This window comes from Fusarium proliferatum (assembly GCF_900067095.1).
Source record: "Fusarium proliferatum ET1 genome assembly, contig: FPRO_scaffold001, whole genome shotgun sequence".
Classification (NCBI taxonomy): domain Eukaryota; kingdom Fungi; phylum Ascomycota; class Sordariomycetes; order Hypocreales; family Nectriaceae; genus Fusarium; species Fusarium proliferatum.
The window spans coordinates 5,910,997-5,924,140 of NW_022194790.1; the positions used below are offsets into that span (position 1 = coordinate 5,910,997).

General features: G+C 51.3%; 6 protein-coding genes across 6 annotated transcripts; 2 read left to right on the forward strand and 4 right to left on the reverse strand.

The window, feature by feature from the left end:
- Positions 1–69: 69 nt before the first annotated feature.
- Positions 70–2,128, forward strand: FPRO_00178 (uncharacterized protein; the record flags this gene model as incomplete). The annotated part of the gene is made up of 4 exons (XM_031225679.1): positions 70–919; positions 967–1,387; positions 1,432–1,723; positions 1,772–2,128. The coding sequence occupies 4 exons, from the start codon at positions 70–72 to the stop codon at positions 2,126–2,128; spliced, it is 1,920 nt and encodes a 639-aa protein (XP_031076292.1).
- Positions 2,111–3,094, reverse strand: FPRO_00177 (uncharacterized protein; the record flags this gene model as incomplete). The annotated part of the gene is made up of 1 exon (XM_031225680.1): positions 2,111–3,094. One exon carries the CDS (start codon positions 3,092–3,094, stop codon positions 2,111–2,113), a length of 984 nt encoding a protein of 327 aa, XP_031076293.1.
- A 128-nt stretch (positions 3,095–3,222) lies between these two features.
- On the reverse strand, positions 3,223–4,254 carry FPRO_00176 (uncharacterized protein; the record flags this gene model as incomplete). Its single annotated transcript, XM_031225681.1, has 1 exon — positions 3,223–4,254. The coding sequence occupies one exon, from the start codon at positions 4,252–4,254 to the stop codon at positions 3,223–3,225; it is 1,032 nt and encodes a 343-aa protein (XP_031076294.1).
- A 2,091-nt stretch (positions 4,255–6,345) lies between these two features.
- Positions 6,346–8,318, forward strand: FPRO_00175 (uncharacterized protein; the record flags this gene model as incomplete). The annotated part of the gene is made up of 4 exons (XM_031225682.1): positions 6,346–6,524; positions 6,736–7,303; positions 7,353–7,517; positions 7,566–8,318. 4 exons carry the CDS (start codon positions 6,346–6,348, stop codon positions 8,316–8,318), a joined length of 1,665 nt encoding a protein of 554 aa, XP_031076295.1.
- Positions 8,319–8,802: 484 nt separating this feature from the next.
- On the reverse strand, positions 8,803–9,516 carry FPRO_00174 (uncharacterized protein; the record flags this gene model as incomplete). Its single annotated transcript, XM_031225684.1, has 1 exon — positions 8,803–9,516. One exon carries the CDS (start codon positions 9,514–9,516, stop codon positions 8,803–8,805), a length of 714 nt encoding a protein of 237 aa, XP_031076296.1.
- A 1,533-nt stretch (positions 9,517–11,049) lies between these two features.
- FPRO_00173 (uncharacterized protein) lies at positions 11,050–12,429 on the reverse strand (the record flags this gene model as incomplete). The annotated part of the gene is made up of 1 exon (XM_031225685.1): positions 11,050–12,429. The coding sequence occupies one exon, from the start codon at positions 12,427–12,429 to the stop codon at positions 11,050–11,052; it is 1,380 nt and encodes a 459-aa protein (XP_031076297.1).
- Positions 12,430–13,144: the final 715 nt, after the last annotated feature.

The following is a 13,144-nucleotide window of genomic DNA, read 5'->3' on the forward strand; positions in this document are numbered from 1 at the left end:
GAAGACGACGTCCAAGCCGAGGATTTTAAGATTTATCATCATCGGATTCATCAGCATTTCAATGGCGCCATGTCAACGGCCCCTCTCCTCCTACGCCTAAACGGTCGCCCTCAGGCTTGCGATCCATGTCGAGCGCGGAAAGTAGCCTGCGACCACGGCCAGCCGACCTGTTCACGCTGCAGAAAGCGGAACGAGACGTGCGTCTACACCGTTTCGGGCGCCACGGTCAAGAAGCAACGGCTTCGGTCCCCCGTTCGCACCCAACCTCAACCTGCACCGAGCACTGACTCAACGCCCTCACCTGCCGTGGCTCCTGGTTATCTCGGCTTCACCAGTCACAATGCTGTCTTTGAAGAAACGCGCAATAGCCTCTCGCTCGTCCACGGGCCTCCGGTGGGGGTTGTTGAGCCGAGGGCGCCGAGGGGTAGAAGTGTGATTGACCTCCCGGCTCACTTGAGGGAGATGAGTCTTTATGTTCTTCGGTGTTTACCTCAATCTCAGCATGATGTTATGGCGCATAGACTTCACTGTCTCACAGACGGGTGGATCTTTAGAGCGATTCAGGAGATTATCGACACGCTTCATAAAGACTGGGGACGGTATCTCTCTTCACGAGATGATGCAGACCTAGATGTGGTGGCGCGTCATATAAGCAATAACACGGCAAGGCCTTGGCGCGATGAGCATTCAAGTGCAAAGGCTTGGACTGATCAGTTCACGGGGAGTAATATCCGATGGGAGTCGGTTGGGTTGATCTGGACTTATTGGGATGGCTCGCCGAGCTTTGATGCGCCTGTTGTGGTGAAGTGTTTGGGGTATTGCATTGAACTGGCTCGACATTTCACACCTGGGAATGACATTATGCTGTATCTTTGCTACCGAAGAGTCACCACTGAGTCTCTCGTCTCAGGCGATGCAGGTGAGTTGATGTTCATCACACAAGTTGAAGCTCGCTAACAATCGTAGGTTTGACATGCTGGCGTTACTTTGCAGAGACCGTCGCACTCCTCACATTCCTTGGTCGACACGTCGGATCAGAAGACACAAACTACATGCCCTCTCTCTGCTCCGAGCACAGACGTCGCATCACCGCCCGCGTCTTCAACATCGACAAAGTCCTCGTCTCGTTCACCGGCCGTCCACCGCTGCTCAGTCGCCGCTTCTTCTCATCCCCTTTGCCACTCGACCTGACAGACTTGTGCCTCGAATCTGATCAAGCTACTATACGACATGCGGTGCAAGAGCTCGATTCCAATGGGTTTCGCCACGTGGGTGATCTGAAAGGATCGTCTATGGTCAGGGCGCGGTCACAGATTGCTTACATTAAGGATGAGCTTCTTGAGATTGCGCTTGCGAATAGCGTCAAAATCACTTTTGAGAGCCTAACGTACGTCACTCTCATGCTTTTGGGGGCTTTACTGACCAGGGTAGTGAGATCAAGGCTCGCGCTGAGAGGACGTATGAGAGCTTCCCAGCCAATCTCATTCATCGACCCGACGAACTCGACGATCCAGACTGCGATGTCCAGAAAGTATACTCAAGAATTCTTATTCGACTAGAACACATGCAGAATCTCTTCTTTGTAGAGAGGATGTTACTCCGTCTCGGCCACATTGATGAGAACCGGTTACTCCCGATCAGCTTTGAGATGGTCACCTTGACACTCCTCTTCTGGACACACCAAGATCGCTTCTCAGGCATGAGACGAGATTTCGAATGGCTCGTAAGTCAAATCCACATCTACACTCCTCTGTATATCTAACGCCTCCAGCTCATGGCCTTCGCCGCTCCCGGAGGCGGTATCCTCTGTCTCGAACTCCTCCGCCCAACTTTCCGCGGCACCCATCCCGACTGCCCCAAACTCAGCCGCTCCGCCATAATCCAAAAACTCAGTCTTCTCATCGGATTCCTCGACTGGGTCCGACCTCCCGCCCCCAACGCCGATCTCTGCGCAGACTGCAAAGCTGTTATACAGGGTGTACTAGACCACAACCTCAATGCGCCGATTGCGGGTGGAGGAGCGCTGGATACGCTGGACTGGGACATTCCGACGCAGTTGGATTTTAACTTTGATCTTTTGGATACGTTTGATTGGTTGAGGCCTGAGCAGCTAAGTCTCCCTGCGTGAGGTGAGGAAGTTCTGGATTGTGGTGTTGGTTTCGGTGGGAGCTTGGATATGGATCCAGTGGCTGGTGTTCAGCTTGACGGTTTGAAGATGAGGTGCCCAGGATGAAACCATTTGCTGCTGTTGAGAGGCGGATTGCTCGGGCTCTGATGGGACGATGAAGAGAACGGGTTGCGAAATGCAAAAGTTTTCGTAGCCTTGTTCATCAGGGGCGAAGAGGTTATCTCTCCACATTCGATACCAGCGACACACGCCTTTATACCCATCAGCCGAACCGAATGCCTTGAGATGTGCTTTCTGCAAATCTTCGGTGTACCACGGCGCGATGGGAAGTCTGCGGTCTTCGCGCACAAACTCCTCCATCTTGCTAAGAGGATGGAACCACGCCTCCCACTCTTCCCGATCGCGACAAAATATCAGACTCATCGCCGCTTCAGCGTTCTTCTCGAGAACTCCCTGCGATCTGTAATCGGCTAGCCATGGGATGTATCCGAGCATCTCATACCCCAGAAACTGCTTGGTCATGGTGTTGATCATGTCAACGTCGAACGGCGTCCCCAGCTTCGGCGGTCCAACGGCTAGAAACACGAGAGCTTCCCAGCGCGAAGGGTAATAAGCTGCCATTCTCGATAAAAGCGTCGCGCCGAAATCATGGCCGATTCCCACGAGGGTCTTCAGGTCCAAATGGTCAAGAAGTTGGATGACCTCATCGCTCATCGGCTTGAGACGGTACGCGTCTGCATCTGTTGGCTTGCTACTCTCACCGTAGCCAAGAAGATCAGGGGCCACGATGCCGTATCCTTGGGACGAGAAGTGCTGGATTTGATGGATCCAGTCTGTAAGGGTTGATGGGAAGCCATGAAGAAAGAGAAGGGTTGTGGATTGGGAGGTTGGAGGGATGAAGATGTATGAATATACATTGCCACTGTGGGCTGTAAATCGCTGTCGCGTGGGTAATTCGAGTGCCATCCTAATACACTATGAATCATTAATTGATACAGAGTAAAATTGAAGCAATTGATTGGAGTGACGATGTGTCGGAGATTTATACCCTCGCGGAAAGTTCTCGGACACTTCCTCACAACCCCACGTCATCTTCACGAATCCTCAATATACCTCTCATAAACCTCCCCATAAAACCTCCTCCCAATCTCCCTATGACTTCTAACCTTCGTCCTCAACTGCGTCTCCCCCCAAGTATCGTACAACCCCTTTACAAACGGATTATCCACTGCTCCCGCCTCACCCGCCTCCTTACCTTTTCCCCACCGGTCAAAATGCTCCTTCAACGAAGTCATCGCCTCCTCCCTCGTCAAATCACGTCGCACACCTTGAAAGAAGGGAACGCTGAATCTTTCTTCTGGGGATGATAGTACGCGGTGTGTTGTCGCTTTGCATACGCCGTTGGTGACGACTTCGAATGCTTGGCCGATGTTGACTACGAAAGTGCCCGGGATGGCGGGGACGTCGATCCACGAGCCGGATTTGTTGAGGACTTGGAGGCCATTTACTTGGGGGGATGCTTGGAGCAGGAAAGTCCACCATCCTGAGGAGTCTTTGTGAGGACCGACGCCTTGGGATGACGTTGTTGATGCAGGGTAGTGAACCAATTTGAGACGATGTTGGTCCGACAAGTACGAGAAGAAGATGTCATCCGGAAGATCAAGAGCTTGCGCAACAAGTCTCAAAAAGCGTTCCCCTAGTAGTGTAAGTTCATCGATATACCGCGTAACGACACCCTTCAGCTCGGGAAGACCAGACGGCCATTGATTCGGTCCCCTCAACCCATCGTACAGCGGCGCCCCATGAGGCGCTCTCTCAAGCTCTGTCGCAAGCTCAACCTGTTCTCTCAGATCATATTTCCCAGCTGTAGTCTCCGTCCCAGCAGCGCTGTATCCTAAAAAGTGCGGTGAATTTTCTAGAGCGATTTCTTGTTTTGCTTCTGGGGGAAGGGAGAAAAGGTCTGGCAGGATGTTGACGAGGGATGTTATGGTGGAGGTGGGGACGGAGTGGTTGGAGATGTAGAGGAAGCCGATGTCTGTGAGGGCAGTGCGGAGATTAGAGAGGGTTTGGGGGGTGGGTGATGAGATGTCGATGACGGGGATTTGGGTGAAGTCTTGGGAGGGCATTTTGATGATGGTTGTTGAGTTGTGAGTGAGTGCCTTTGCGTGGTGAGTGTATTCACGTGGTGAGTGGTTTGTTGCAGTATGGGATATTTGGTAGATCACGCAATGAGGGGTTCACTGATGCGATGTCGGCAGACAATTGAGAAGCCACTGAACAATACATCATCATCAGAATACATACTCAATTAACCTTTGTCCAGTTCAACTGTTCAATTGTCCAACGGAACATACCGTCGCAATATCATCACTACCCTAAACCATCCAACCAAAGTTCCAAAACCCATCCCCATCTCATTTTATTTAACCGCCCGAGACAAAAACGGCGATAAGATAAGATGAGCCCACCACACAAACACTCAAGATAAAACGTGGGGCGCTAGCAAGATCTGGGTCACAGCTGCATAGAGTTAATCTTGACACGTTAATTTTTCGTCACAGGATTGGACACCCAAGCCTACGGAGACACATTAATCTCTCGCACCACGGAAAGCAGGGGTATCTAAAGCTTAGCTCGCTGAAGCCAAGACTGTAGTAGCCCCTTTCTTGCGTCTTGTGCAAAAAAGGCGCAAGGTTAGTTACTGAGTGAGGTAGGTAGTTGTGCTGCGCCGTTTACGAAAAACAGGTTCTTTTTTCGCGTTAGCCAAGGTTTTTTGTTAATCTTGGTTCGTTGTGTGGTTCGATTCATGGCATGTTGTTATGAGCACATAGCTACTCTACACTACGCTAAGATTGGCCCCCTTTTGAAGCTAAAGATACCTTACTCGAGATGGTTTCGAGTAGAACATGACAAGCTTCCAACAGAGTCACCACGTGCAACGCAATGTACGTAACACCCAACAAATGCCGAGAGAGACCCTGTAGCAATTATACTTTTGCAGATAAAGACCCTTATTCTAGAACATGTGTTGCGCGCGCCCCTTTTCCTTTTGACTTTTTTCCTCACATCGGTTTCGTTTATTTCGTTTACGCGTACGGACCAACCGCCGATGCCAATACGGGCACCCGCGGGACAGGACACAAGATCCCCTAAAGAAAAAACAGGAAAAGGGAAAAATTCAGGGTCTCTGCACTGTAACGCCCCCCCCGCTGCAAGTGGGCGAGGCGCTAGCTCAGCGTGACAGGGGGGAGTGGGGGGTGAGGAGGGGGGCGCAGGACCCAGAACGCGTGTTGTTTTCCGACGGTGGAGGAGGGATTTTCGTATCCATACTCGGACGGAGCAAGAGATGAGCTATTCCTGGAGGGGGAGGTATCCGATTACGCGTTAGAGAGAACGAGGAGAACGAGAGCGAGTGGTCCGTCGGGTACGGAAAGTGTTTTGAGTACCGTAGTGTAATATCTGTTACGCGTAATTGCAGACGGACGACAATACGGAACATGCGAACGATACGTGTGTATCTCTCGTGTCTGCTCGTTCAATCAATGCCAAACGTTCACAATCTGTAGGCATCGCATACGCAATAGCAGGGTGAGGAAATAAGCTATTTTTCTAGAACGTGTCCCGTCACTGTCACCACCCAAAGCCACCCTCGGGTCTAGATCCCCCCCTAACTTCGCAGCAACTTAAGTGACCTACCAGGGCCAGGCCACAACGACTCTTGTTTCACAAACCCATCTCCACTCTGGTCTCTTTAGTCCCAGGACCCCAAGACCAAGACCAGTTTTAATATGTGGTCCTTGCACCTGAGAAAAGACTTGGCTACACAGGGTTCTGGAGATGTGGTCAATCTCCTTTGAGCTAACCCCAGCGACGCTATCTTTTCTGGCTATTGGCATGAGGGGGGCGAATATGCGCCATTGGGGTACGTACGATGTGAAATAAATGGATATGGTAGCTCTATCGAAGGCTGTGCCCCTGATGTGAGAGAGAGTGAGTGTGAGTGGGTGAGCAAGTACTTATCTCGTTGTGCTGCCTCGGCTGTTTGCTGCTGTGATTCCCGTTCTGCTCTGTTTGCTCTTCATTCATATCCACTCTCTCTTCCTCCAGTGACACTCGATCACTGTTCCTCTCCTTCTCCCATTTCTATTTTTCTCAATTGTCTCTCCTTTCATTTCGACATTCCTTATATACCAGATCACGACCAAAATCACCCCGAAATGAACCGCGACAAGATCTTGACCGCTGCGGCGGTTGAGAGGATGATCGCAGCTGGTCAAACAATTGTTGTCTTTGAAGACTCGGTACTCAAGCTCGACGGCTGGATGGATAGACATCCCGGTGGAAGATTAGCAGTTCTTCATATGGTGGGCAGAGATGCGACCGATGAGATGAAAGCGTAAGTCACGATGCTTTTTATGGTGTTGAGGTTGAGTGTTGGACGGGAGCACTACGCCTAAAAGAGAAACACACTACAGCACCCCCATTGCCCAATTTGGTCTCTACACACCAAGATGACATGTGCAGTGCGTTTTGTGGGGGAGACAACATTACAGATCAGATCAGATTGGATCAGGTTAAGCTAACACGGGTTTTCTTCTTTGGGATAGCTATCACTCGGAAGCGACCTTACGAACAATGAAGGCCTATCGGATCGGTCGGAAGCAAGGATCCTGGGTGAACCGCACACCACCAATTAGAGGCGGCGTCTTCCGCCTCGACGCCCAAGAGATTGATATCTCGGACTCAAGCACATCCTCCGACACCGACGACAACGACAACACGAGTCTCGACGACGCCGTTAGTTCCGCCTCGTCAGAGCTCAGCGTGGTCGACGTCAAAGATCAGGGGGAAGGGCTCCGCCAGCGGGCGGTAAAGACGGCGGCGGATGATTCGCGAAAGCGCACTGCGACGCTGCGTGTGGCCAATGCTGGAGTCGCCCGGGAGATTCAGAACGACCTTGAAACGTACCCGTCGCTGGATACGCGGGTGCAGGATGAGATTGCGAGGAAGTACCAGCTTCTCCACCAGAGGATTCACGATGAGGGTCTTTATCAGTGTCCGTACGTTGAGTATGGGAAGGAGATGATGCGGTACACGACGCTGTTTACGCTCTTTGGTGTGTTGTTTTATAACCAGTGGTACATCACTTCTGCTGTGTTCCTGGGATTGTTCTGGGTATGTGCGCTCCCTGTCGTGTTCTGAAGCTTTTGACTAACATGGGTAGCATCAAATCATGTTCAGCGCGCATGATGCTGGCCATCTTGCGATTACGTCTAATTTTGTCGTCGACACTCTCATTGGCATGTTTATTGCTGATTTCTGCTGTGGTCTGTCGATTGGCTGGTGGAAGAGCAGTCACAACGTGCACCATCTTGTGACAAATCAACCGGTAAGACACTCACCCTCATCAAACACTACTCAATACTGACCTGTTTAGGAACATGATCCTGATATTCAGAACGTTCCCCTGTTTGCGACATGCCCCTCGTTCTTCAAGTCTCTCCGCTCAACTTACTACAACTTCACTTTCGTCTGGGACGCCGCCGCCGATTTCCTCGTTCCCTTCCAGCGCTGGACTTACTACCCTGTCATGGGCATCGCACGCTTCAACCTGTACCTCCTCTCCTGGCTCCACGTCCTCTCCGAGAAGTCCTCGCAGCTTGGAAAGAGTCGCGCCTGGTGGATTCGCCCTACCGAGATCACCTTCATGGCCTGCTACTGGTTCCTCTTCGGCTACTGCCTCCTCTGGCGCGGTCTCCCCGACTGGACGACCCGCGTCATCTTCGTCCTGGTCTCCCACATCATCACCATGCCTCTCCACGTGCAGATCACCCTCTCCCACTGGGGAATGTCAACCGTCGACCTCGGCGAGACCGAGTCCTTTGCGCAGCGCCAGCTCCGCACCACCATGGACGTCGATTGCCCTGCGTGGATGGACTTTGTGCACGGCGGTCTTCAGTTCCAGGCCGTTCACCACCTGTTCCCTCGTGTGCCGCGCCATAACCTGCGCAAGGTGCAGTTCATGATCCGGGAGTTCTGCAACGACACTGGTGTGCCGTACTCGATCCTCAACTTCACCGATGGCAACAGAAAGGTGCTGGGGCGGTTGAAGGATGTCAGTGATCAGTTGGATATCATGATCAAGTGCCAGCAGCACATGGCGAGGACGGGTGAGAGCGGATTACATTAGATTTTCATAGACTAGACTTGCGAGAGCGCGTGCGATTTGTTTTTTGCGAGACAGTACAAGCAATAGATTTCTGTCTACTTCATCCTCAGTGTCCATCGACTTCCCCAAAATAGCAACGTATCCTCGTGATCATAAATGAAACCCACACAAATGATACCGCTGCCTACTCCTCCAGAGGAGATGGAATTTAAAAGCACATATACGCCTAGACCGCTCAACGCCATGTGAGTCCTTGTTACCTCACTACCCTGTACCCAGCCAATCGTCACATTGCCTCGTCCACAACTCAACGATTCTCAGCCATGAATACTCGTGAATGAGAGCGAACAGGTGAAATTGTGTCGAGATATGAAAGATAAAGCGCGAAAGAAAGTCGAAACGCAAAAGGAAGTCATCCGGCGCGGCGAGGCGGGAGTGACCCAGTGGCTTTGATGCTCAGAGCCCAAACAACCAGCAGCCAGTAACGCGCGAACATCGTTGCCATTCAAGAGTACCAATACGGGGTGATGTAGCTACGATCATCGTACATAGCCTCAATCTCCTCGGCTGGGCCCTCATCGACGTCGTTCAGGTCAGCGCCGGCCTCGAGGAGAGTGAAAATAATGGATCGTGAAGGAAGCACTCTCTCCCACGACCCGCGACCGCAACGAAAGGCAAGAGAAAGAGGTGCCTCACGCCGGTGAATCAGAACCGCCTCCAGGAGCGTCTCATCAGGATCAGCCCCGTGCTGAAGGAGCCAGTCCACAGCCACGTACTGTAGAGACGAGATAGCCTGGCGCAGAGGGCGACAGCCCAGGGAGAGGTAGAGTCGCTGGCCGTACCCAAAGGTCATGGTCTCGTTGAGAGGCCAGTGGGTGTCGATAACGGCGCCGAACTCGAAGCAGAGCTCCAAAGTTGCGATGTTACTGGTTGATGCTGCGAAGAAGAGCGGGTACCAGCTGTCGTATCTGCCGGCGAGCTTGTAGATCTCCCTGTTCAGGGTGCGGTGCAGATGCTTTGAGGTTCGGGCGAGGCGAGAGGCACCGCGGAAGATGAGGAGTCTGGTGATGTGGAGGAGGACCTCCTGCGGGATGCGCTCGAGGTTGGAGGGGTTGGGGGCCATGGTGGTCTTGGTGATGGTGGGGATGAGAGCAGTGGAGGATGTGCTGCTTTGGGAGGCGGTGGTGATGTTAGGATAGGTATTGGCTGCGGAAGGCATGATGGAGAGTCGCTGGGGGATGGGGGATATGGGAAAGATTTTCTGGTGTTTATGAGAGATGAGATGTGAAGGAGAGGGCAAGGTGAGTTGCACTCACTGTTTTGTGAGCTGTGAAAGATTGAGTTGTGGTCAACCGCCTTGGTGGCAGGAGAGGAGATGTGAAGAGGGTAGAAAATGAAGCGCGTTGGTGCTTCGTGAGCTGTTATTGTTGTGATATCGAGAAATGACCAGCCGCGAATACGATGAAGATGAGATGCAAAGGAAAGGGCAAGATGAACTGTGCTCGGTGTTTTGTGAGATGCTAAGGATCAAGTTCTGGTAAGCCGCCTTGGTGAAAGGAGGGAAGATGTGAGGAGTTGGGAGAACCTGGAGCGAGTTGATATTGGAGGAGAAACTTGACAGTGGCCCCAAACGCGTTCGCACAGTTTTAGCTCCTGTGAGTCAAGCTCTCAAGCGCTATTGAGCCCTGAACACAGTTCTACAATGGATAGGGTACGTTTTGTTGGGGGAACGAACACCGAGGGTCTGAACACTGGCGGGCAGGGAGATGTGTGGGAGTGGTTGTTGCTACGGTGAGAGGGGGAAATGCTGATTGATAGGGATGACGCAGCACCAGAGCGGCTAGATTCCCCCGGCTGAGTTATTTGGCAAGCATGATGGTCGCAGTTCAGAAACAGACTCAGCGTTGAGGAGTCAACGTAAGAGGAAAAGTCACTGCGCTGCAAAGGAAGTCATCCTAACTCAAGTGACAAGTCTACTGTGCACAATCCCCATCTTTGTTTAGCCAGCCCAGCGGGCCATCTTAGTTGTCCTTCTCATGTTCTCCGATTAGAAGAAAGTTTGGCAAAGTTGACTTACTTTATCCAGGAAATCAGAATTCTGAGTGTCTGTATGCCATGATGCGATCTACCCTCACTTTGGACGAAATGGGTAGAGCGGCGCAACAAACGTAGCCTCTATTGGTACAAGAGTCAGATTATTCCAGTGGTGACCATAGTAACGGGATGATCCATCGTAGAAGCATTCAAAGAAGATTGGAAGTCCACTACGCAGTAGTTTCGTTGAGTGGCTTATCTACATCACAACCTCATGTGTTTTTTGTCAAGATACTCTGGCACGATACGTGTAGGACCTTAGATGCAGTAGCTACAGAAAATAAACCTCAATTAGACTGCACTGTGATACCTAATCTCGTGCACATCATGATTTCAGAGTGAAGTGTTTCCCGAGATGACGAAAAGAAACCACCAGAAGACAATACCACTTGCACGAACCAAAAGACCCTTTCCCCTTTCCGCAAAAACAAATCCACGCCGGACTGAAGAGTACTAATGCAATAGACCCTTATAAAAACACATCCCTGAAAAAAAGCTGCAAAATCAATCATACCACACTCAAATCCGATCATCAGCCTCCAGAGAAGCCACCCACTGCTCATATCCAGCTTCATACCTAGGGGAGCAACTCAGTGCTCACAATGATCGTCATACCACCAAGACATGTTATTAGTCTCGATAAGATCAAAAAGATCCATCAATCGTGAGATCTGACCACAGCACTCCCAATACTCCAGAACGATGGATTGATGTCCTCGTCGATATAAAACCGGTGCGGACGTCGCGTCTCCTCCGGAAACTCAGACTCGCTCCAATCATCCTGGTCCAAATACGTGCTCATGAGCTCAGGTGCTGTTGCGAAGTCTCGAATGGCCTTGCGGAATGCGCTCCATCGATACTTTCTGGCGGCGTCGTCAGTGCCCGGGCTCATTTTGGCGATCTGTCGAAGAGCCTCCAAAACTCCCTGGAACAAATCCCGCTCATGCTCGTCGATAGCGTTGTAGCGCAGGAGCAACTTCATCTTGGTCTCCCAGATGTCGGCTGTTTGTCCTTGATATTCCTCTTCCCAGCCAGTAACAGGCTCCATGAGGTCGGCGTATAGACTCGAGATTACAGATGCAAAGTCTGTCTCGATGAACCACGGCTCGTGGTGAGGTCTGCCTTTGAGGAAAGGTTCCTGGGCATCGCACCAATCCTTCAGTGCTGGCGGGGCTTCCCAAGTATCCAGTTCCAAGTCTGTGAGGAAAACACCGCGCTTTGTGTACTCTTGGAGAAGGACTTCGAGGATGATGGGTGGACAATGGGATCGAAGGGCGATGGTCATGGTGGTTTCGTGCCATACGTGACGCAGGGGAGGACCGCATTTTAAGCAACTGCAGTCTACTGCTCTCTCCTGTCGTTCCTTTGCTGCGTAGCCTGGAGCCCGTTCGGGATTCAGACGGAGAGGGATGGGAAGACCCTGACCACTTAGAAACTGGATCATGTCGCAGATTCCTTTGACTTTGTCAGGATCTCCCATCCCTCTTTGGAAAAGCTGAATAAGAGATTCAGGCATCATATTGGACATAGACGAGATCGAGTGATGGTTGCGAGGCCAGTGCTGGAGCGAAAATCCCTTGGAACACAACCACATGAGAGCATTTGCAAAACTCGGGTTCCATTCTTCTTTGAGGACGCGAAACAGAAGAAGGTCAATCGGTCTGTGTTTGCTGTGCTTTGCAAGCTTGTTGCGGCATTGACACTTGACATGTTTCTTGCCCCAGACGATCGAGACATCAATACCGCCGAACTCGTAATTGCGCTCCATTCTGGCGACGTCTGCAGTCTTGAGTGCTTGCCGGAAATCTTCAAAGCTGCCTGATCGGTAGTATAGTGGGCGAATGACGCTGAAGAGCGCAGCTGAAGACAAGGCTAGAGATTTAAGGTCTTTAGCTCTGGGCTTGTCGATGTTCTTGACTATCATGCGCTTCAGCTCGACAGGGAGACGCGCGAGAGCTCCCGTCTGCTGAGGTCGCTTGTCGGAGGGCTTCACGATGAAGGATGAGCATCGTGAGTCGAGAGGGAGGAGGGAGCCCATTGTGGTGGATTTCGGGATGGGATGGCAATGGGGAATCAAAATGTCACTCTGGCTTCTGAGTTGATGATGATGTGAGAGTTTACTGTGAGGGGAGTTGAGAGGAGTAAACAAAATCTGTAGCGTTGCGGTGATGAAGCCAGCAGTTGAGCAGTGGGGTGAACAAGAGTGGCATGCCACTGCTACAGTATCAGTCTGCCACTGTCAGATTTTGACCTCAGGTTGTGCTAGCTAAACGCGGAATAAAGAGCATGCTCAGGCTGAAAAGTGAACATTGGCGACACTTGGAGCGCAACAGTCACGAAGAGGAAGAGGCCTTGATTGATATTGGGAGAAAAGAAAGAAAAGCTCTAATTTGTGGTTGCCATGTTCTTATGCCCTATCTATGATAAACGCAATAATGATATAAAAAAGATTACCACGGGCTCACTACAGGCTCACTGAGGGATTTCGGCAGGCAACTCGGGGGCTTATTACTCACGAACCTTTTCAGCTTATATACTCCAGATATAAGCTTTTTAGAGAGCCATTTATTGATGTGGGATATAGTTGTAATCGTCTTTGCGAAATTCTGGTAGTGAATATGGGAGGTTTACATGCATTGAGAACCTTGATATTAGAGACTTGGCAGTGGTGCCCACACACAAGTCGCAAGCAGCCTATTCACACCAGCAAACGAGGAGACAGGGAAGTATATAGAGAAGCCCGGCTTCAAGTT